The sequence below is a fragment of the Musa acuminata genome, chromosome BXJ1-7, assembly GCF_036884655.1.
Source record: "Musa acuminata AAA Group cultivar baxijiao chromosome BXJ1-7, Cavendish_Baxijiao_AAA, whole genome shotgun sequence".
NCBI classification, from domain to species: Eukaryota; Viridiplantae; Streptophyta; class Magnoliopsida; order Zingiberales; family Musaceae; genus Musa; species Musa acuminata.
The window spans coordinates 41,978,409-42,003,030 of record NC_088333.1 but is presented as its reverse complement, the minus strand read 5'-3'; the positions used below and the strand labels follow the sequence as shown (position 1 = coordinate 42,003,030).

Sequence of the window (24,622 nt, the reverse complement as noted above, 5' to 3'; positions counted from 1 at the left end):
TAATGACTTCAATTCATCAACCAGTGTAGCAGTATCTATCTTGGTTAGGTGATGCTGGCCTTGGAGAATCATGTCTTTGTAGGAGTTTGGTTGTTGTTTGTTGATGAGGAAGAGCCCCATCCTTGAATTGAGATGCTTCTTCCTTGTGCTGTTTGCAATTTGATCTCATTAATCTGAGCTACATAAATAATTCATCTTGGAATCTCCAGAGAGGTTGACGAAAGTAGTTTACTCATCTCTTTTATTTATTCGCTTAACTACAGTTGCTTATTATAGATTAATTTAGTTATTCTAACTCTAATTCAACCCACACCCAGAGAGTTCCAACACTAATTTCTCCAAGAATGTGGTGCACCAAATAAAATCAAGTGTTCAAAAATAAAATAAAATAAAACTGAAAATTTTCATATTGTTCATGTCGATCATCAAAATCTGTAGTCCACAATCATCCCACTTTTCTCATCTTTTTTATTAGAATTAGTATTAAATAATTAATGCAATCGAATCAGGTTGGCATTTAAGATTAGAGGAGAGAGTCATCCTTCATAACCCCCTATGAAGGGGTCTGTAGAATTTGGATCCGCTTCTTTGGGCGTCCGATAAGGTACAGGTCGACGGATCTCTGGTCCATCATGCATGACCCGTCCTCTCTTCGCGAACCACATCCGACCCGTTCGCGACCCCACGTGTCCGCAGTTCGGATATTTTCCTACGTAAGATGATGGCTCTGGCTCCTGTGTCTCCGCTGAGGCAGGAAACAGCCTGTATACGATTTGATGACGAAGGGGTGGGGCTCACCGATTGCATAAGATGCAAGGGAACGTGTTTCGTGTCTATCTCGATACAGGAGATCTTCAAGTCTTATCTGTTACCGATCGCACAAAGGGCTCAGCCGAAGGGCACATTTCGGGTGCAGGCGCAGGCGCAGACGCGACGCGTTCGTAGTGCGATGCTCCTCCATCACCGAATCCTCCACCCTCGCCTCCTCGTCCCCTTCGTCTCCTTCTCCGCGCCACCGCCTGGGTCTCTCCGGTCCGACCATCCCCTCCTACTCCTCACCTCCGGAAGAAGGAATCCCGTCTCCCTCCTCGCCTGTTCACATTCCTTGTCCACCGTAGCCCAGCTCGCCGTCTCCGCCCCTTTGGAGGTCGACGCCCCAATCCTACGGCAGATAGCTGACGAGGAAGATGGCGGGCCCCAGGTACAGATTCCCTTCGACAAGCTCTTCGTGCCGCCGGGGGTAGACTTAGCGGAAGCGGCGTCGATGGCCAGCGGGAGAGTGCTCCGAGGCTCCAACATCGTGCTCGGACCTTACGCCCGCGACGCCCAGGTCGCCACCGCCGAGTTCATCAAGAGCAGCACCAAGACGGAGGAGTGCCCCACGGATGGCCTCCCCGAGTTCGCCCTCGTCGGCCGGTCCAACGTCGGCAAATCCTCCCTCCTAAATTCCCTCGTCAGGAGGAAGCGGCTCGCCCTCACCTCCAAGAAGCCCGGTCGGTTTCCTTCTATCCACTGATGCTTCTTCTGGATGATTCCGTGCATGATTTCTCAGCTAGGGTTTATAGGGTTTAGTGGACAACAGGCATTCGATGGGTACTGTTAATATAGATAAATGCGTTTCCTAATGATTCGGAGTATTTTTGTCGAGATACCTCAATTTGTGGCTTTGAAGTGTTTCAATTATATTGAGAATATCTTCTTCTGTTGCAGGAAAAACACAATGCATTAATCATTTTCGTATAAATGATAGTTGGTACCTGGTGGATCTGCCTGGTTATGGGTATGCCCCTAAAACCGACTTGTATTTTATTTTCTCTAGCTCTTTAGATTGTTAAGTTATATTGCTCGGAAACACAGTTCCATGTACCAGCGATTCGTGTGCTGGTTATTCACGGAATGTATTGTATTGTAGGTATCCTAACCTCAGTTTGTGTTAAATGAACCTGGAAGATACTTGCTTTTCTCAATTAACTACAAAAAGGAAATTAGTTTATCATTTGACTGGTGGTTTTTTTATCCCTCACATGCGTATCAGTTAATGGACAAGATTAGTGATAAGGATGTGGCATTTCATTGCTTCCGAAGCAGGTCCTTCAAATTAAGTACCTCATCTTGACAATTAACCTCATTATGGTTATGATTATGTGAAGATGGCAACTTTAAGCCTTGCGGAGAAGTCATAACAAGCTCCCAATAGCTTCATTTTCATTCCCATCTTCAACCTGTGGCAAAGCACACACTGTAATCTTGTAAATTATTTGCTTGTCCTCCAAAGCAGGTGCAGCAGATGATCAGAAGAGGGACTTATGATCCATGGTGGTATATAGGTGCATATATATGTAGCTAATTGATAGAGTTAAAAATTATGAGATGATGATTCATTGTCATAACCGATACCTAATTACCTATTTAGAAACTATTATATTTATAAGTTGCAACAAAATAGTAAGAATTGAAACCAAATTATTGAAGCTCAATAAGAAGAAGACTACGAGAATTTGGTAGAAGTAACTTAAGCCGTTTACACTTTAAACTCATAGTTCTGCGAAGAGGTACTTCAAATTTTGCGTCTTCTAATTCTTGAAACATTTTGGAGCAGATATGCAGCTGCACCGCAAGAAGCGCGAGCTAACTGGTATGAATTCACCAAAAACTACTTCCTCAACCGAGAGTCGTTAGTGTCTGTTTTCCTACTTATAGATGCCAGCATCCCTGCTAAAAAGATTGATCTTGAATATGCTAGTTGGCTTGGACAAAATCAGGTATGAATTTTCCCTTTCTGTATTGTAGTTTTTCTGCTCTCCCTTTAATAGCTGCAAGATGTTCCCCTCTCTGTAGATGGAGTAATTTTTTATGTGTCTTTTGTGAGGGTTAGTCAGTAAAGTTCAACATTTCTTTTGAGTTCTCTTCAATAAATGTTTGAGCTCTATTTGTGTTCTCGTTTGGGAATTCATTAGCATCTGTTGTTACTGTTGTTGGAGTCCAGTTGATGTACCAAAGATGGCGGCTAGCTTGGACCTTGGTTAATAGACTTCCCTTCTTAGATGAACTCAAGCTCTTTATTAGACTTAGCTTCTGATAGTTTGATTGCAGATAGACTGAATCCGCAAGCTATTTCTTGGTAGAATCCATTTCTTATTGAGGCTCTTAGTCTTGAGCTGATTGATGTCTTTTTATTCCACTAGTGCTGAACACATTCTATGTATGTGTGATGCATGACTACTAACGAAAGGCTTAGATCTGGAGCAATTCTAGGATTCCTGTCATGGTTGAGGATGGCGTAGCATGCACCATATGATGGCACCCTAGGTCTTCCTTGCATCATTACAGATGTTGCTTGTTTATATTTAGAAGTTATCTGCATGATACTATTGTGACTGGAATTTGCTTTCTTTGAGTTGGCTGACTGTCAATCTGTACTCTCTTTTACCTTGTTCTTTAGTTATGTTGTCATAGAAAACAATTCAATGGAAAAATAGTTCTTGTTGCTCTTGTTTTCTATTTTAGTGTTCCATTTCCTTGCGTACTGCTGTTTATTTTCTGCTGAGAGGCAGCAGAATCTTTATTTGTTCCCCTGTGGCTTACCAAAATGCTTCATTCTGGCATCAGATCCATCAAAGAACTGTTGTGGCCTTGTGTTCTGCTTTACTATCCTACTTGGTCACTGCTGTTTATTCTCTGCTGAGACCGAGAGCCATCTGTATTTGTTCTTCTTCCCCTATGGCCTTCCTAAATGCATCATCCTTGAAAAATAAGTCAACTCTAGCTGACAGTGACTATTGGTAGGGAGTGAACTTTTTCCAAAACATCCAGCATGATTGCAACATTGCTGCTCTAGATAATTCATCTCCTTCATTCGTATCGTGTTACTATGACATTGGTGTCTTTAAAGCTGCAACATCTGTATTACTTGTCCCTCTGCAAGCGGCACACTTTGGTTATATCTACGCAACATTTTTGCATCAAGTAGGTGGGTAGGTACTTTGAGAATATATCCTTATCTGAAGATTTTGACATCATCTTTTTTTTATCATTGACCTGTCAGATTCCAATGACACTACTATTCACGAAGTGTGACAAACGTAAGAAGAAGAAGAACGGTGGTAAAAGACCTGAAGAAAATGTTGAAGATTTTCAGAAATTGATACGCGAATATTTCAAGGAAGCACCGCCTTGGATAATGACCAGTAGTGTCACCAACCAAGGCCGGGAGGAGATATTATTGCATATGGCCCAGTTGCGGAACTACTGGCTAAAACATTAGGATATAGAATGTAGTCCGGGATCACTCCTTTGCAATGTAAATTACGCACAAATGCTGCTGTTAGAAATTCTCCAATCAGGATAAGGACCTGCATTGCAGACCTTGTTCTCTGGAGGTTGTCGAATCTGCTATGGTTTGACCGACACATATTTCACATCAATCGTATTGGTATAATTTCACCTTCATCGCTCAAGAAGCACTTCCAATGAGTCTGCTTCATGTCTGAGGTAACAGGAATACAGTGTTTTAAGTGTGACCATTTTGCTTGTGCTTTTTGCTTGGCTTCAGTTGTCTTTTTATTATGTTTGAACTTGGAATATATTGGATGATCCATTCAACTACATCCTTTTTCTTGAAGATTACCCTCTCCGGATTCAAGTGGAAATGCCATCGCCCTACTCTGTCTGTGAATGTTTGTAGGTGTTTCATCTTAGGCTGCTCCAGATTCTGCATACCAAGTGTTGTTGACGATTGCTTGAAACTGCCCACAGGTGTTTTCTGACAATTGGGAATGTGGTGTAACATCTTCGGAATCGATGCCAGGAAGAGATCGAAAGGCACCATCAGGAATGACATCTACTCTGCAACTCAACCCTCCAGGAAACCAACTCCAGCAAGCAGCGGAATTTACCGGTAATAAATACGATGCTTACTTAAGAGATCAAGAAATGGAATTGTTCTTCCTGATATCATCGATCATTCTACTGTGACTTGACAGACCGAGCTGCGCTCATGCAAGGATAAGTTGATCGAGGAGATTTGAGTGGTCGTCATATGCTTGCCAAATAATACAGCTTCTGCATCGATGGAGTCCCATGCAGCCGTCCCTTTCCCCCTTCCCACTCCAAAAGCACGGTGGACCGCTGTGCGTGCGTCACTGTAATGGGTTCGATCTTTACAGCTACGCACCCCCTCTCCTTCCCCTCTCATCACGTCACAATATGTTTCGTTTGGCTGGCAACCACTCAATCAGTCTCACAACATGTGTATGACCCACACGATTACCACTATATTGGCCGGGTTTGGCTGCTTAGAGCCTGATGGGACCCATTTGGAGCTCTGCTCCATCCCTCGTTCACCTCCACGCCACGGACCCTCTCCCTGTCCTCGTCGACGAAAGAGAAGCCCCACGGGATTCCCTGCCTCGTTATCTTGAAGTCCAACGCCGCCCCTACGTACAAAAACCAACGGCGGCCCCTCCTTCCCTTATCCGCTCATGTCTCACGATCGACCCAATCACCGCCCTCACTTCTTTTTCTCTGCTCACGGCGTATGACTCTCTTTGGACGGAGCTAAAGCTTAAAGCTTCTTCGTTCGCTTTTTGCATGAGGACAACGAGTACACCAGTGTCGAGGCCTCAGGGATACTGATGGTCAGTCCATTAACTCCACGCGCTATATCGATCTACTTTCTCTAGTTGAATTTTACTTTACGTACGAGTCATGGCGAGCGACTTTGCTGTTTGAAGATTCTTGAAATTAATATCTATGAAGTACACTATTTCGAGGATAGAGGTAAGCTAAGCAAGTTTGCGATCAGAAACAAACAATATCTTCCTAAGATGCAGAAGCAAGATCATGTTTGACAGTATACTTTAAGCTCGTAGAGGCTAGCAGAATCCATGGCCGAGTAAAGAGAAGGGGAAGGAGGATGCCGCTGCTGTTTCTGAACTCGAACTCGTCGTGCTCAGAGCGAAGTCGGGTAGGAAGCTGATTCCGCTTGCATGATTGGGGCCGATGATGCTCGCCTCCGGAGCCGTAGCGAGACCACCGAGCTCAGCATCGTAGCTATGGATGGCAGAAACATCGGGAACAAATGCAAATGGCTTCACTTCCTCGATACTCATCCGATCGCTTCCGGTGCCTAATGTCTCGATCACAGTTTGTTCTGTCCCTGGAACCAGAAGAGAAGGTAGGAGGAAGACTCCATCGTTAATTGCATGAGCAGGAGGAGCAGCAGCAGCAGCAACAAGACGCCTCTTCTTCGCTGCTGCAGACTGCTGCTTCTTGGAGATCACGAGCCCGGAGAATGACTCAGGGTCCTCGGCCATTTTGATGAGGAAGGACATCATCTGGTGTGGCCTCCTTTCATTAACCTGCAGTCGCCTGCTCATAACCTGTAGCTCTTCGTCGAGGGCCCTCTGCTCCTGCCGCAGCCTATACAGCTCTTGCAGTAGCGTCTTCTCAACCTCCCCTTCCACGTCTCCCTTCTCCTCACCACTTATGCTGCTGCTGCTGCCTGCACACAGTCCAACATGGCTCTTCTTCGGCCGTCGTATGACGTGAGGGAGGAGGTGAATCTGCCCTCGGAGGAACAAGTGGTGAGCGAACTCCCATCTATCCGGATCGACCTTCCTGAATCCCTGAACGCAACAATAGAAGACGGACATGGTGAGCAGATGTGATACGACGGATCCCCGGCGGGAAGAGAAACGGAAGAAGAGACACCGACGTAGGTATTTAGCTGGCGGACGAAGCTGGAGAAGTTGCTGTGCTTGAAATAGGAGGGTAGCAGGAACTGAGAGAAATCGCTGGGATTCACCACCACGAAGCTGTTGTTCCCCTTCCCCCACCGGATCAAGCAGTCCGTCCTCGGATCGTTCACCATCTCATACGTCTTCGCCACGAAAGGAGCCGCCTGTACTTGGTAGCCAACGCTAGTATTACGAATCTCTTCCATTGCTCACCCAACTCTCTCTCTCTCTCTCTCTCTCTCTCTCTCTCTCTCTCTCTAAGATATAGGCGATATGAGTAATCGAACGAGTCCCTGTTGTCTTTGTGATCTTCCCCAAGACCTTATGGACAGTGGTAACACCTGAAAAGTTGGAATATATAATACTCAGAGACCGATCTGTAGGTTTTGCGGGGCACAGAGAGGGGTCAGCAGGACGGAGACAGTGGACGCGTGTCATCTTCTTGCTCCTCCTGATACTAACTCTACGATCCGATCCAGTGGAGCTCACAGAGCACTCAAAATCCTATCTTTATCGATGCCGATCTTATTATATTGATGAAACCATGATTTTGCGTCTTAGTAATCTGGATTTGGTAAGTAGCACAGTAGATCTCGTGGCCTCTCTCTCTCTCTCTCTCCCCTCGAAGACTTCAGCTACCCTTTTACGGGAAGGAGCAGTTGCAGTGACGTCCATCTCTGTTTACCAAACAATGGCCAAGGACGAGGAGACGTAAGAGTCGCAAGTCATCCGTGACTGCAGGGTGTGAAGACTCGATATGCTGCTGAGGAGCGGATCGTCTGCAACACAACCGTAAGGATACTTGTCGTACACCAAAGCACCAATAAATGCTGGTGTCCTCTGTGTGTAAGATTTAAGAATGGTCCTCTTTTCCGGGAAGGTCATGTCGAGACTATTCATGCAACATTCAACCCTATGATATGGAAATGTACGGAGCCACCGTCGGTCGAAGGAGAGAGCCTCGACACTCTGCACTCGCTCACTTCCACCAAACTGAGGCAGATGTTTTGTACTGAAGCTACTGAAATCACCAACTTAATCATTTGATCTTTGTTTCGACTTTGGAGGGTTTCAACATGCAACTATTTTCCTGTTCCTACAAATATCTTCGATTAGGTAGGTAGGCATCCTCCTACGATAATAATGACAGTCACGATTACAACTTAGCCATATCGGCTACGTCAAGATTACGTTTTTATTGATTGAATTTTTTACCATCAATAGTATTAGCTTTTGAAAGATGACGATACATCAACATCACAATATCTTAGTTTTACATTATTGACTTACACTCAATATTTTAGTATCATACGTTCCATATATATATATATGACAATGTGATATCCTCGATTTGACACGATACGATCATGATCGTGCCCGAGAGGAAACACGAGATTATTTTCTATAGTCGATGTTGGACATACGAATAATGATCCTAAGATCCCACTATGAAAGGTTTCCTTTGATACTTGTAATATCTAAAGACATTTGAATACTACTTTAGAGCTCCTTTCGAACCTTTCAAATTTCGACATCTTTGAACTCGAATAAATCAGCTATCGACCAAGATCAAATTGAGAGAGACATGAAAGAACAATCACAATCGACTTCGAATCAGTTTTCGATTCGAATAATTAAAAATTGACTTAACAACTCTTGCGCTCTAAATTTATCAGTGAAATGATGCGATTATTAGCTTTCAAAGTGTGAGAGGGTGAAATCGTATTGGGATCAAAGTATCAGGACGACAAGAGACACTCTCTCTCCTCCACTGACTTTAGCTGATCGGTGCCATGGCATTATTCGAGCGATGATCTAATTTTCCTTCAGACTTGTTTATCGTGAACTCCCATCTCGTGACAGTCCACAACAAGCCTTCTAACTGCTGTTGCCTCCATTAATTGCTCTATGATCGCGACTGATTGCTACAAGACTTCACCTGCACATTAACTGCCTCCAATCCCAAGTGCTTCCTTCTTCTCTACACACCCTGCTAAATCCATGTCGATATGGTACTTCATGTACCAAAGAGGTTCCGTAGACAGTGACCTTCTTCTACTTGGGACATTTCCCTTAGACAAGATATAAGAACAGACCAATTCTGTAAGGATCAATGAGGATATATCAGCTTGCAGGGACATAACTATGACAAGAAGATGAGTCATACTGGAATTCTCATAAATATAATAACAACTTATGAAGATGAATCCTTTTGTTTTTTTCCTTTGCTAAAATAGGATTTAAACGAAAGTGTTGGTGAATTTTAGTGTCGTGGCCGAGGAGTTCAACATGGCTTAGTCCACGAGCCAATATCTGGAACTCCCGAGAGGTTGGTGATGCTTTTCTCGATCGGACGGTGGACGTGCCGGGGATGAGCTGACTCACCGGTCAGGTCAGTCGCACCTCTGGGGTGGCCGAACTCTTGCACACAGACCCTGGTCGGGGTGTTCCCGAGTTGGGTCCATCGTAGATTAAGTCAGTGGTCTTTTTCTTTTTCTCCTCTTTTTTTTGTTCTTACCCCTAGCCAGGTGTCGACCAGGGGTTTTTATACTGCTGCTCGAGGATCGATCATGCGCGGATTTGGCACAACGGTCAACCCTCGAGTGACCAAATGGTACCTTTGTACAGGCACCGCTCGATGAGCATGGAATGGTATCATACGACGTCATCCCGAGCTTTCTGGGATGGAACTTACCAAGGGGGCGCCTTCCTGTGCGAGCTTCGATTCGGTGTGATGAGTCAATCCTCGTACTGACTCGAAAAGGGCGTGACGTGGAGTGGGTCATGACGTGGTCGGTATCCAAAATATGTCTTATCAGAAAGTAAAGATATATAATACAAAATCATCGAAGATATAAGTGTGAAAAGCTGGTCAACCAATTGGTCACCCGATTGTTTTCCCTATATATCTATCAGACTATAATCCTCAAAACTATTTAACATAACCCAAATATCACAAAGTTTAACGGGACTTACACCATTAGGTCTATCTGTTGATGTATCCTTTCATCGGATCTTATCTGTCACAAAATGGATCTTCCATGATCCATGACTCGAACGGACAAAACCAGGGCTCTCAAAGTCTCAGCAACCCCGGAGCAAAGAAGTCCCCCGTATGGCGTGCTCATGAGCACAAGACTGCATCCTCAAGTTTGTAGAATTCCATGTTCAACGTCCATCAAACTCCAAGCTTTTGCTCTTAAAGAATCATTTATGGCTGCCTTAGTGCCCACTCCTGCAAAGCTGCTGCGAAAAGATTGCTCGTGAGTTCGACCGGACTAGAAGTTTTCGTAGCTGTACATACTTATCTTCGAATGAGAGCTCAAATCTACTTCGAGGCACTTGGTGTAATGTTTCCTAATCACCATCATAATCCGGAAGGGAAGAAGCAATAGAATGAGGCACTTGTTGATGTTAATAGTAGCTAAACTTCACATACTACGTTACATTACATGTACGTAGCAGAAAGAATGGTGCACTCAATGTCCCTTGAGACTCTAAAAGATTGGAAGAGCTTTCCACCGGTAAACCTATCTTAGCTCACATACAATTGATAGAGTGAGCACTCATGGCAGTTGAACTGAAAGAAGGTAGGTGAGATGTGGTTGCCTCTCTATCCCAAGCTGCACTCTGTTCCCATGCACGGATCTCTCAGACGATGTGCACGCATGTGTGCTGTAGCTACACTTCCCACCCTCTTCCCACCTTCCACTCTATCTACAAGAAACGCAAACATTATATGCTTTCCTCCTCTCCTTAAAGCATCAGCGCCCTTCTCCTTCTTGCTTATTCTGATGCGGAACCAATGGAACCATCACCACACTTCCCTTGTCTCTCACATCAGACTGCATCAGCAAGCGCAGCTCGGTACTGTCCTTCCGACCCCTACAGCCCACCAGAGCAGCAAGGACAACACTTGTCGTTCGCTTCTGGTGAGCCATCGGGCGTCGACTGGGCCTCGCTGCTGTTGCCGAGACCGACGCAGGAGGGAGAAGGCGAAACGAGGAGGGAGAAGGGAAGGAGTTCCGGGAGGACGAGGAAGGTCGTGAGCAGACCGAGGTTCGCTTTCCGGACGAGGAGCGCCAACGACGTCCTCGACGATGGCTATCGGTGGAGGAAGTACGGCCAGAAGGCGGTCAAGAACAGCATGTTCCCCAGGTTTGGCTTTCTTCCACCCATCCTTAATGTTCTCGGAGATGGTGAGCAGCTTCCCCGGTGTACTGATCCAACATACATGAAATAATCTCAAGAAATCCCATAGTTCATCACAAATCTATGAGAACCATTAGCGAGCCATGCCATATGCGATAGCTTCGAATAGAAAGGAAGAGGAGCACTACAAACATCGACTACATATTGCTATGCACTTCTCCGTTTCATGTCATTCTGATTGATGGAATTTGGTGTTGTGTTGTGAATGAAGAAGCTATTACCGATGTACACATCACACATGCAACGTGAAGAAGCAAGTCCAACGCATGTCCGAGGACACGAGCATCGTCGTCACCACGTACGAAGGAGTTCACAACCATCCATGCGAGAAGTTAATGGAGGCACTGTCTCCTCTACTCAAGCAAGTGCACCTCCTGGCTCCAGTTATGGGAATGCTTTAGCTAGTTCGTGAGGACGAAGATAGACTCGTCATCTACATATTGTGCATACATACTCACCCACACTTGTAATTTGTTTGTGTTTACGATCATGATATATCTATCAATGGGAAATGTAAAATGTGTTCGTTATTTAATACAACTACTTTTCCTGTATTATTTTATTTGACTGATGCATAAAATTATTAGAAATTGCTTGACAAGAAATATTAATATTTAATTTGTGAACGATTGAGTCAGTGAACTCCTAAGGAAAACAATGGTATGCTTCGTCATCATGTCCACAACAAATGACATGAATCATAAAGATTTATATAGCAAATAGAGATAAAGGAAGGATTAAGATATTAAATTAAAAAAAATAAGAGATTTATGAACTTTAAGTTTTATTAGAGATATTATTATGAATATATATATAATATATATAATGTCATGGTTTTAGCTGGAATTGTTTAAGGCGTGAGGCACCCTTGTGGTAAAGACGCAAACTTAGCTTGCGTTGCCTAAGTCGCGCTTCGCCCTTGTGATTTACGTCCGTAAAGATCAGCCCACTTGCAACATCTCGCAGGTCCCGAAGGACTTGTAAAAAGAAAAAGTTGATTAGTTCGAAGAACAAGCGACGGACAAGTCCCGACGTCTCACGAAAAGGGAAAGCTTTACAAGCAATTCAGCGAGCACCTTGCGTGCACAAGAGAAAAGAGAGAGAGGGGGGGAAAACAAGGACTTTAGAAGGTTGAACGAACAACTACAAGTCCACAAACAGCTGGTCACCGAGTGTCGGGCGCGATAACAAGTTCTCATCAAGGTAACATGCAAATTTGTGAAAGATTGTTCAATGCCCGACATTATACCGAAGCCTCATCTAGCCCTATGCCATCTGCAGGGTTCCAAGGTGCTAAAATGGCTGACGTTTTGCGTGTAGCAATGGGCTATAGAAAATCAGCCCGTGGCATGCAAAAACGGGGCTATTTTGGAATTGTTTTGCTTGATTCGGTGAGCGGTCGCACTGTAGCGCTATAACCGGTTCGAACTTATATTTTTACAAGCAAAAAAACTTAAAACCAAGCTAAAACATGCTGCTAAGCAACTGTACATGTAGACGAGAGTGACGAATGATTCGTTGAATGGAGTTGAACAGTCCCTCTTTGATCGATCGGTCATTGGACTTATCCGCTTTGAACGATGGACGCACCCGCTTGCCCTTGATTCCCATACTCTTGAATGAGACTAAATATTCTTATAATACTAAATAACATACTCCCTCTCTCCCGTACGGGAATAGGGTTTGAAATTGCCATCTCAGACCGGTTCGGCTTAAGGCTGATCCGGGAACAGTCCGGTTCGACCAGGATGCCACGTGGTTGTCGCATATGGGTCTGGTCGACATGTAATTTAAGGCGTCCCGCTTCACGCCACGGTCTCTTGTCGCTTCGACCTCACTCGCTTCACCGAAGAGAGCGAGGAGCCCGAGGCCGCTTTGTCGTCGTTCCCCTCGACAACGAAAGGCAAGAAGCAGCGCCGTAGTGTCCAAACCACGCCCTCATCCCTCCCCCTTCGCTTCCGAGTATAAAGGGGAGAGAAGGAGCTGTGGATCGTCTCACCCGCTGGTGCTCGACGCATATCTCTCCCTCCGTTCCAGGTGAGTCGATCGTCCGCCTCCATTCTCGTGCCCTCGACTCGAATCTATCTCTTAACGCCAAGTGTCACCTGAATCCATGGCGAGGCGTGGTTCGTTGTACTTTTCGGCGGGTAGGATCCCGACAAAATCTCGCTGCTTTGGTTGACCTAGTAGTTGCTCACTGCTTCAATGTCGTCCCCTCTCTTTCAGTCGCTCTCTTGTGCCTTGGGTGTGCGATCGGAAGCCTTTAAGGTACCACCGACCCTGCCGATGGCCGCCGTAAAAACACTTCATTTTTCAGTGGCAATGGTTATCGAAAGGCCGTATAGTCCCACCTCCGTCAACCCTCTGCGATCCTCACCGTCACAAGCAAACCCTGCACAATTCTTTGTCTGATGTTTGTGCCCAATGTCACTATCATATTTCTTGTTCAGACATATTCTCACTGTAGAGATGTTCTCCCATACTGATCCTTTGATGACAAACAATTAATTCGCAGCTTCTCCCAATATGGATATGTATCCAGAGCAGATCTGAACTCAATTATGATAAGATCAAATAGTTGTTTAGGCAAATATGGCTAGCTGTGTGATTCTCATTTAATGCCCGTGGTAATGTTACTTCCATCTGTGCACACTATGCTTCACCATTACCTACATAGGAAACTGGCTTTTTTCGAGATTAACCTCAGGTTGGAAGGTGAACTTTTGGTGATTATTTAGGACCATCTCTATAAGGCATCTTGCCACATCTTCTGCCCATAGCATGATTCCAGCTTGACAGCATATAGGATGAGTTTGATAATAGTATATCTGCTCTAGTCCTATAATCAACTCAAACCTCCTCCCACCTCCGATAAGAGACTAAATTGAGGTGTCATATTCGATCATAGAATTATACAAGATTTTATTTTCGGCCATGCATAATCATGTCTTGATACAATCGTTTTTTTTTCCTTTCTGTTTTTCCTTGTTCCAATATGTTGCTATTTTTCTCTTCATAGGTTCGGTTCAAGATGACTTGGTGTACATGAATTTGATTGGGAGGTCTTTTTGTCAGTGCTAGTAGAGTTCCCCTTCTCTGTTGTACCATTGATTCGATGATGGACATGTGGTTTTGCATCTTGCTATTAGTTTCTGTTCTTAACATTGGAGGAGCTCTATCAGATTCAACATATTTAATTGGGCTTGGGAGCTATGACATAACAGGACCAGCAGCTGATGTCAATATGATGGGATATGCTAATGCGGAACAGATTGCCTCTGGCGTCCATTTCAGGCTCAAGGCACGGACATTTATTGTTGCAGAGCCAGGAGGGAATCGTGTTGTTTTCGTGAACCTTGATGCGTGCATGGCATCTCAACTTGTGACGATTAAAGTGCATGAGAGACTAAAGTCAAGGTATTTCAAGCTAAATTTTTTATAGGACAGCTACAATAAGTTCTAAACTCTAAAGTGCTTTGTTAAGTGCCACCACTGAATTTGGGCATTTATATAGCATGAAATGGATCATATATTTCTTCGCAATTTTTTTCACCACTGAACTTTATGGCTTTTTGTTGTTGCTGCTTCTGCTTCATAGACTTTTCACTAAAAGCATGTTACACATATAACTTTCTGTAGTGAATAGGACATGATCATGTAGCCTGTTCTTGTAAAGCATAGCATCGCAACAACTAACGGTCCATTACCCAAAACCCTAGTGGTAAGGCATTGTTCAATCAAATAATGCTGATTTCTGATTGTCTTTCATGGTGGTGAAAATTATATGTAGCGATCGAGAATTTTGCAGTAAAAACGAAGGCAGAAATAGAACTGTTATAATTCTTAGTTATTGTCATAAGAATTGACATTTGCAGGAACTCACATTTATGGAGTCAATCTGTGAGTAGATCCATGGTTTGAATATATCTAAATCCACAATTGGCAGTCTGTGCTCATCATGCCAATTTACTTAATACCATGATGATTTTAGTAATATTTAGGGTGTGGATGCCAAGGTATGCAATACCGTACCGGTGTTTCGAGGTTGGCTCGGTACGGTACGGTACCATATACTGCTCGGTACACTAGGACGTACCGAGTGGTTTTAAATATTTCTTCCTCTACTGTAGTACCGTAGCAGTGCTACGTATAGCACTGTAGTACTGTAGTAGTGCTACACTGTAGCACTATAGCACGTTCCGTCCAGTAGTGGGCAGTTCGCGTATCGGTATATCGTCGGACTGGTACGTACCGTCCGTACCGGGTGGTACTATTCAAAATTGCATACCATGGTGGATGCTATCAGTCACCTGAACTTTCTTGGTTTGCATTACATACCTGCTCAGATCTCACATGAAGTCTTTATACTCAAAAGTGAAGAACCATTGGGGGCATTTTGCATGAAAGAGATGGAGACATTTACATTTATCTAACATTACAATAACTAATGGTCCATTGTTGAATACCTTAGTGGTAAGGAATTGTGCGATCAAATAATGCTGATTTATGATATCTTTGATGGTGGTGAAAATGACATGATGTAGTAATACAGAATTTTGCAGTAGAAAGGAAAGCAAGATAAAACTTGTTATGGGAAGATATCGTTGATGTCTTGCTCAGCCCGATATGGTTCAGACCCGTGTGTGCAAGGTTGTTCGAGGTATCTCCGAGGTGAAAACATCGAGCTCCCAACGCACCACCTGCATGAAGATCAAGGTCGGGAAAGGGTTTCCAATTCGGTTTCTTCGACGCTCAAGTTAGTAACCCCAGGAAAGGGAATGTGGTGATGAATCCTGTAAAGTGACTCCCTGCATTTGCGCTAAAAGTGAGCTTTTATACATGGTCATAAATGGATGGAATATTCTGTAGAATATTCTATGGGGAATTAGCCCTCAACCATCTCTAACAACCTCCATTTGGTCTTTTCTTCACGTGGGTGACAAGGGTTGAGACAGCTTGCAACTGCATCCCTTGGACCTTTGTCCACGTGGGCAGACTGATAGGGGACAGGTTCTGCCTCCTTCTAACCTGAATGTCACACGGAGATCACGTATTGGATGATGATTGATCGAATGATATTCTTCCTATCAGAACTGTTTTAATGCTTGTCATAAGAACTGACATTTGCAAGGAACCTGCATTTATGGAGTCAATCTGTGGGTGCATACACAGTTGAATGCATCTGAAACCACAATTGGTAGTCTGTTCTCATATTGGCAATTTGCCTAATACCATGAGGATTTTAGCAATATTTAGGGTGTGTTTGCTATCAAACACTGAACTTTCTGGTTATGCGGTTTGTATTACATACCTGCTCAGATATCACACGAAATCTTTATACTAGAAATTGAAGAATCATTGGGGCATTCTCCATGAAAGAGATGGAGACATTTACATTGTTTTTTCCTTTAGAAAGATATCTTCCCTTTAGTTGTTTCACTATTGAATGAGTGCTGTTGCAAAGTGGGTTTTCTGATTGATCTCTATACTACACCCCTTTATTCTCTGTGAAACTTTTGGTTGTTGGTTTTTAGTTAATTTACCATTTTAGGATGTACTGATTGTACTGACGGCTTTTAGGCTGCCTGTGGATCGGTGCACGTTGATATGAACTCTCGGAGTTCTACGAGTGTAAGAGTCTAAGATTAAATATTGCTTCATTGCTGCTTCTTTGTAATACCAGAATTACAGATCGAATTACATCGTCTCAGTGATTCTGGCTTTTAGGTCGTGATAGCGGCACCGTTTTTATATAACTTACAAACACATGGAATAAAATATTACACTCATGTTGGGTTCACTTATATTGTTGGTCTTTTTTATTTGACCAATTTTGTTTACTGATACATGAAGAAAGCTCTACACAACTTTCATGTAACTATCACTCTGGCATTTAAATTGAAGCCTTTTTTTCTGGAGTTGATAGTGTAGCTTTGGGAATTCATCCATATATCAGTCATGTACATATACTGCAATGTTGGTCTAGTGACATTTACTTGAATATCATATGTAACTATTCCTATACTTGAATCTTTCCATTGACTTAAATGTTTCAAATTTTCAGCTTATCCCCATATTGGCAAATAGTGAGCTGTGTTTACTTTCTGGCAGGTATGGGAACATGTATAATGAAAAAAATGTAGCCATCAGTGGAATTCATACACATAGTGGTCCTGGGGGTTACCTCCAATATGTTGTGTATATTGTAACATCTCTTGGATTCGTTAGGCAATCATTTGATGCCATTGTTGATGGCATCGAGCAGAGCATCATAGAAGCCCATGAAAATCTCCGACCTGGGAATATCTTTGTTAACAATGGTAATGAAGTCTCTCATGTTTCATGTTGGTTGTTTTTGTTTAGATAACCATAGAAAGTATGCCTAATTTCTGTATTAAATCTACCATTAAAATTTGTTTAGAGAAAGAAATTAGAGCATGCAGGCATTTTCATATTAGCCATGAGCAACTTGTAACTGTACTTATCTGCATGTTCGTGCATAATGCAGTTACTTATTTTCTTTTTCAGGAGAGCTCTTGGATGCTAGCATAAATCGTAGTCCTAGTGCCTACCTAAATAATCCGGCTATAGAGCGAAGCCACTATAAGTATGATGTTGACAAAGAAATGACTTTGTTGAAGTTCGTAGATGAAAAATGGGGTGCTGTTGGGAGTTTTAACTGGTTTGCTACTCATGGTACCTCAATGAGTCGTACAAACTCTTTGATTAGTGGAGATAACAAAGGAGCTGCTGCACGATTTATGGAGGATTGGGCAGAACAGGAAGGTCTTCCAAAAGGAAGTGACAGTAGATATCATGGTGCAGTTGTGACTGGACCCAGACATAGCAGATTTTATCGAAGAGTTTCAATCATCATTCCTCAGCCACATGAGAATGGTATGTTTTGATATGCTCTACATTCTTCTAGTCAATCTATGTACTAAAATTTACCTACAATGTCTAGATTCTTTCTCCCAATCCTTTGACTTTGTACAAATCCTTTGCAGTTTATGAGTTAGAGCAGCTGGCATCCTCTTTCCCGGCATCAGGTGGAAGGCATTTAGCAAGTTCTAAAAGTGTCTCACAACGTGTTCGAGATAGGCAAGATGGCAAACCTAAATTTGTATCAGCGTTTTGCCAATCAAATTGTGGAGATGTAAGTCCGAATGTGCTTGGGGCATTCTGCATCGATACTGGACTCCCTTGTGATTTCAATCACAGTACCTGTAATGGGAAGAATGAACTTTGCTATGGACGAGGCCCAGGGTATCCATACTTAATTTTCCAGTCCTTTAACTTTTATGTACTAAAATTCATAAACTGTTAATCCCTTGGATCTGGTTCATCTGTCAGATACCCAGATGAATTTGAAAGCACAAGGATCATTGGTGACAGGCAATTTGTTAAGGCTGTTGAACTCTTTGATACAGCTTCTGAGCTGGTAAAAGGAAAAGTCGACTATCGACAGACCTACTTAGATTTCTCAAAGCTACAGATCACCCTTACAGATGGAGATCAAAAGGTTGTTAAAACATGCCCTGTGGCCATGGGGTTTGCTTTTGCTGCAGGAACCACAGATGGTCCTGGAATGTTTGATTTTAAGCAAGGGGATGACAAGGTTCGTCACGAGGAATTAGTCTTTATCATTTTCGTTAAGCATGTTGGATAACTATTTAAACAGTAATCATTAATGCTGCTTCAGGGTAATGCTTTCTGGAAATTAGTGAGGAACATACTGAAAACACCTAGCCAGGAGCAAATTGCTTGTCAACAGCCAAAGCCAATTTTACTTGACACTGGTGACATGAATGTACCATATGATTGGGCGGTGAGCTTCATCTTATGCTTCAAAGTTCTTTGATCTACTGCATACAGGAGTCTGTTAATAAATATTTGACCATAAGTAGAAAGTCTTGCCCAATGGTTATCCATATCAAGCAAATGTTAGTTGTATTGCCTTTACTTGATTCGATTCCCCTTCATAAGTATGGCATCTGCAATATAGGTTTAAAAAAAACAGAATAAAATATTTGACTGTAAGAAAAGGTTTTTCAATAGTTATCTGTCGGATGATCTTTATCTCTGAGATGTTGAAACATGGATTTTCTTTTCTCTTTCCTGATATTTGTTAAAGAAGCTATATCCAATGACTAATATTAATATTGAATGAAGATTTTGATGAAATTGATATATGACAACAGGACTAGTAATCTACATTCAGAATGTATCATAACCATCAACTAAATAGGCATTCTTTCTTCTGAGAAGACACTATTGAATGTGTTTCTGCATCAATTTCAGTCGGATAACTATCCATATAACTGATGGCTGTTTTACAATGGCTATGTGGATACTTGCATTTGCTGTGATTGTAATCATTCAATGGCCTGGCTTCTTGCTGTTTCTACATTAATGAATATAACCTTCCATTTTTATTATGGCTGATATTTTCTTTTCCCTTCCAGCCTTCAATACTTCCAGTACAAATAATCCGAATAGGACAGGTGGTCATCCTCTGTGTCCCTGGAGGTATATACTTATGTTTTTTGGCACATAGAAAGAATTGCAATCTTGGCATGTATTTAGAAAAATATATGCTTTATCTATAATTTCTTTGCCATACCATAAAGCTTTTGAGATAGAAAATTTCTCTTGTTTATTATTTTTACATATTCAGTATTTACTTCTGCAGATATGTTAGTTTTTTTATCCTTAAAATACTCCTAGGTCAGGTGGAGTTTTGGAAGAGTTATGAATTATCTGTGTTTTCTCTCTCTCTCTCTCTCTGCAGAGTTTACTACAATGGCTGGAAGGCGTCTCCGAGATGCGGTGCGAACAGTACTTACCAGTGACGGCAGTGGTGAATTTGGTAGTAATGTTCAGATTGTCATTGCTGGGCTGTCAAACACATACTCACAGTATGTGACCACATTTGAGGAGTACCAGATCCAAAGATATGAGGTGCACTAAATGAGAAGCTATGCCAATATTAGTTCATTTTCACATAGCAACTATTTCTTTTAAAGCATTCTTTTATCGTCTACATTTATCCATCCAGTCATCCTTAGCCTTTCTAAGATCCAAAATTTTATCAGTTTTAACCTGCCAGCACTAATCGTATACCGTTCATTATGTTATCTTTGACATGTTACTTTTCAATCTAGAATGAGTTGTTAGAAAACCAACAACAACAACAACAACAAGATCGAAAGTCCCAACCATTTGGGGTCGGCTGCGAAAACCATCTTTAAATTTTTGATATGTATGCCTCTGTTTGTACTAGTGTGTCGAAGAAGCCAATCGGAAACCAGTAATATCAATCTTATCCTTTTGCACTGTTGTATTCCCAATAAATATACATTGCTTAGTCACAGACTTTATAAACCACAAAGTTCTTCTAAGCCTTGTGCTATTATTTCCATTTTCATGTGATCTACTTTAATGTTAATTATAGTTTGAACATTCTTACATTAAATCTCTTATTTTGTTCTGTAGGGAGCATCAACACTATATGGTCCACACACACTCAGTGGTTACATTCAGGAGTTCAAAAAACTTGCTTCAGCCCTTCTAAATGGCAAAAGCTTTGGATCAGACTTGCAACCTCCGGATCTCTTGGACAAACAAATCAGTCTTCTTCCTCCTGTTGTCATGGACGCAACACCAGCCGGCGTTAAGTTTGGTGACACCAGCGCAGATGTTCCTGAAAACTCTACGTTCCGGCCCGGCGACATGGTGACGGCCACATTCTGGTCTGCTTGCCCGAGGAACGACCTCCTGACTAAGGGTACATTCTCTCTGGTGGAGTTCTTAGACAGCAGCACTTGGGTTCCTGCGTATGACGATGATGATTTCAGCTTGCGCTTTAAGTGGTCTCGGCCTTCGCAGCTCAGTTCTTATAGCCATGCAACGCTGGAATGGCGAATCCCTGAATCGGCTACTGCGGGCGTCTATCGATTGAGGCATTTTGGTGCGTCGAAGAGTCTGCTTGGGAAAATTAGCCATTTCACTGGCACTTCTCGCGCCTTTGTTGTGCTTTAGCAAGCTTACTGCATCCCCATTAGCTGGCTGTCTTGGTCTTGTCACCTCATCAATAATGCAGTAGCTGAAATCTTTTGCAGCCACTTGAGGTACAAAGTTCACTTCATGTTCCGCTTGATTGCATAAAGGTCGAAGCGTTGCTGAGGACATTTTGCTGCCTTGGTATTGTACAGTTCCTTTGGTGGGGCTTTTGACATGGTGGTGTGTGTCCGAACACGCAGAACGCGACAAGACATGGACTGTCGGCGCAACTGTCCGTACATGTCCAAGCGCAGCGGCAGCCTCATCTTATCCTCTCCTTGCAGTGGTGGAATGAGTGCCGCCACCATCTTTCTCATCTTCCTGCGCTACTCGCTTCGTTTAGGGCTAGCGAAAGGGAGGTAATTAAGGCGATGAAGGAAGCGGTGGTGTTGTACCCAGTGCCCGGCATCGGCCACCTGGTGCCCATGTTGGAGCTGGCCAAGCTCTTCCTCCTCCACGACTTCTCCGTCACCGTTGTCCTCATGGACACCCCTATCAACCACCCCTCCATTGACTCCATTATTACCCGCGTCTCCTCCGACTACCCCTCCATCTCCTTCCACCGCCTCCCGCCTGTCTCCTCCGTTCCCGACCCGGAAGCCGTGTTCACCGTCCGCTTGTTGGACGTCGTTCGCCTCAACAACCCGCAGTTTCTCCACTTCGTCGCCGCCCATTCCCAGACCTACGACGTCCGCGCCGTCGTCCTCGACTTCTTCTGCACCGACGCAGACGTCACCGCCGAGCTTCGCCTCCCCTCCTACCTCTTCTGGACCTCGGGCGCCGCCGATCTTGCAATTTTCCTCTACTTCCCGACCCTCCACTTCACCACCCACCTCAGCTTCAAGGACCTCGACGACGCCCCGCTCCACATCCCGGGGCTGCCGCCGGTCCCCGCCTCCCACATGCCTCCCGACGCGTTGGACCGCAACAGAGAATCCTATAAGAGATTGCTGCTCATCGCCGAACGCGGGCCGAACGCCGACGGATTGCTGATCAATACGTTCGAATCCATGGAGGTTCAGGCGGTTAGGGTCCTCCAGGATGGTGCTTTCATTCCGGGCCGTCGGATGCCGCCGGTCTACTGCATTGGGCCGTTGGTCGCGGACTGGAGCGGGGACGACCGACGTGTAAAGGAAGAAAAGGCGGAGTGCGTGGCGTGGTTGGACGCGCAGCCGCGAGGGAGCGTGGTGTTCCTCTGCTTCGGCAGCATGGGCACCTTCCGTGCAGAGCAGTTGATGGAGATCGCCGCCGGCTTGGAGAGGAGCGGACAGCGGTTCCTGTGGGTGGTGCGAGCCCCGGAGGCTGAGAGCGTAGAGCACCAGGTGTCGGAGCCACTAACCGAATCGGACCTGGAGACTCTGTTGCCCGAAGGTTTCTTGGAGCGGACGAGGCAGAGGGGGTTGGTGGTGAAGTCGTGGGCACCGCAGGTGGAGGTGCTGAACCACCGGGCCGTGGGCGGATTCGTCACCCACTGTGGGTGGAACTCGGTGATGGAGGCCATCATGGCCGGGGTGGCGATGGTGGCGTGGCCGCTGTACGCGGAGCAGAAGCTGAACAAGGTGTTGCTGGTGGACCAGATGCGAATGGCGGTGGCGATGGAGGGCTACGACAAGGAACTGGTGGCGGCGGAGGAAGTGGAGGCCAAGATCAGGTGGCTGATAGAGTCGGAGGGAGGGCAGGAACTGAGGGCGCGGGCGGTGGCGATGAAGGAGACGGCGGCGGAGGCAAGGAGAGAAGGGGGTTCGTCTCAGCGAGCGTGGCTAGAAGTCGTGAAATCGTTGAAGGCTTCTTCATGGAATTAACGGATAACGATTTGTGGTCGATAGAAGGAGAGGCTTATTATTTAGCCCCTAATAAAGATAATAACAAATAATAAAATATTATTTTTATTATTTAGGATCTTAGTATTTTTTTTTTCTCGTAATCCCTTGTTTCATCCTTGCTACCAACGTCATTTCACTTATTACCACTGTCGTTTGTCCACGTCGCTCGTCATTGACCTTTTTACAATTTCTTATTTCTTTCTCTCTTATTGTTAACTTCACTTCGCTTATTATCATCATTGTTTGTACTCACTCAGATATTATCCTAAAAAAAAAGAAGATATATTTGTCTTAAAAATTTTAAAATAAATTATAAATAGTGAAAATTGAAAAATGAAATCGTAAATAATAATATTTTATTTTTATCATGCATAGTTGAATAATAATAATAATATTCTTCAAAGTTATTTTAATGACAAAAAAAAATATTCTTTAGGTATGGGAAAAAAATTTTCATTCGATATATTCTTTAGAAAAATTATTTTCACTTTTTATCGGAGAACATTTCTGTTTGAATTTTTATACCATTTTTGTCTTTAGAAAGTTATGGGTCTAATGCTACTCCTCTGACGATTAAATAAAGGTTGTTCGTCTATGCTAATGCGGTTGAAAGCATGGAGTTCGACAATGGCAAAGCGTGAGGAGGGATTCGTCGTCGTCGCTCCACGATGACTCCTTGTCTTCAGATTTGAATGACAATAAATCCTATAAGCCGTTTGTTGCCAATGTCAATGCCATTTTGGCTGAGATCTATCGCGTCTTTGAATGAGAGAAGTCATCCTCCTTGTCTTGACCGTCGAAAAACGTACGAATCCTCTTTCTGTTACTGATAAAAAAGATTTTGTTAATAATATATCTAAAAAATATTGGTTTGATCAAGATCCCATTTGCTTCGTTCATTGAGTTGAGATCGGTAGGTTTAGGTTTTGTAAAATGCTAGTCTTCTTTCCTATTTTAAGTAATTCTTACTCACAGAACGCCTAATTGGACATTCGACACCTTATTGACATTGTTCGAGAAATAACCTAATTCGTGATCGATTAACCTTTTCTATATGATCAAATTAGTTGAGAATGCATATGAACAATTTGATAGATCTCATTGTTCTCCTCCTCCTGGAATGAGACCTATTGGGGGTACGATTAGCTAACAGTTCTGATGAGTGCAATAATGGCGAAACGACGTAAATGACGTCGGCCACCCTGTACCGTGACTTCACACCACGGTCAAACGAAACCCTGGGACGCCGTCCCAGGCGCATTAACGCCCGGACTGGATCCCGTCCGTCACCACAACACCCTCACCCCTCGTCCAACGAGCCCAGCCCTGCGCCTTCCAGGGCTCGGTCAAAGGTAAGGAACACGCCAATCGAGACGCGCCATACCCTGCAGCAGCCCGGCCCCCAACACAGCCCCAATGGGCGTGTCAGACGCAGCGCGAGGTACTTACCCAGGCCCATCTATAAATACTAGAGGGTTCCAGACGAGGTAAAGGGGGAGACACTCGGACACCACACTTGTACGGAGGCATTCCGTCCTCCAAAACCTCCTCCACATCTCTCCCTAACTTGATCGTCGGAGGGGTCGGGCCGAGCTTCCGACCCGACCTGTGTGCAGGAGCGAAGACGAGGTGACCTCTTCCCGGCGCCGCTGCGGGGCTGCCGACCCGATCTACTGCCCGCAGCCACCATCCCGACCGGGAGACTCCGAGGGAGCTGCGCCCGAGATCCTCGACATTCCGAGCCCCAGAACCGAGCCGCGTCGGCCCCGAGGCCACGGCTTAAAAAGT

At 44.0% G+C, this 24,622-nt stretch overlaps 4 protein-coding genes and 1 long non-coding RNA gene across 5 annotated transcripts; 4 read left to right on the top strand and 1 right to left on the bottom strand.

Moving 5' to 3' along the window:
- Positions 1-894: 894 nt before the first annotated feature.
- Positions 895-4,449, top strand: LOC103992758 (GTP-binding protein At2g22870). The gene is made up of 4 exons (XM_009412598.3): positions 895-1,493; positions 1,711-1,780; positions 2,600-2,762; positions 4,046-4,449. Exons 1-4 carry the CDS (start codon positions 950-952, stop codon positions 4,262-4,264), a joined length of 996 nt encoding a protein of 331 aa, XP_009410873.2. The 5' UTR covers positions 895-949; the 3' UTR covers positions 4,265-4,449.
- A 1,269-nt stretch (positions 4,450-5,718) lies between these two features.
- Positions 5,719-7,181, bottom strand: LOC103992757 (heat stress transcription factor C-1b). The gene is made up of 2 exons (XM_009412597.3): positions 6,716-7,181; positions 5,719-6,626 (listed from the first exon to the last, which is right to left on the bottom strand). The coding sequence occupies exons 1-2, from the start codon at positions 6,941-6,943 to the stop codon at positions 5,874-5,876; spliced, it is 981 nt and encodes a 326-aa protein (XP_009410872.2). The 5' UTR covers positions 6,944-7,181; the 3' UTR covers positions 5,719-5,873.
- A 3,340-nt stretch (positions 7,182-10,521) lies between these two features.
- Positions 10,522-11,503, top strand: LOC135680050 (uncharacterized). Its single transcript, XR_010515401.1, has 2 exons — positions 10,522-10,895; positions 11,161-11,503. It is a non-coding gene; the product is annotated as an uncharacterized LOC135680050 (long non-coding RNA).
- A 1,289-nt stretch (positions 11,504-12,792) lies between these two features.
- Positions 12,793-21,073, top strand: LOC103992755 (neutral ceramidase). The gene is made up of 10 exons (XM_009412594.3): positions 12,793-12,986; positions 13,969-14,366; positions 17,061-17,269; positions 17,478-17,846; positions 17,957-18,215; positions 18,303-18,567; positions 18,652-18,777; positions 19,415-19,478; positions 19,741-19,910; positions 20,445-21,073. Exons 2-10 carry the CDS (start codon positions 14,065-14,067, stop codon positions 20,988-20,990), a joined length of 2,310 nt encoding a protein of 769 aa, XP_009410869.2. The 5' UTR covers positions 12,793-12,986; positions 13,969-14,064; the 3' UTR covers positions 20,991-21,073.
- A 112-nt stretch (positions 21,074-21,185) lies between these two features.
- LOC135585421 (anthocyanidin 5,3-O-glucosyltransferase-like) lies at positions 21,186-22,907 on the top strand. Its single transcript, XM_065193338.1, has one exon. The coding sequence runs from the start codon at positions 21,383-21,385 to the stop codon at positions 22,811-22,813; it is 1,431 nt and encodes a 476-aa protein (XP_065049410.1). The 5' UTR covers positions 21,186-21,382; the 3' UTR covers positions 22,814-22,907.
- The last annotated feature ends 1,715 nt before the right edge of the window (positions 22,908-24,622 follow it).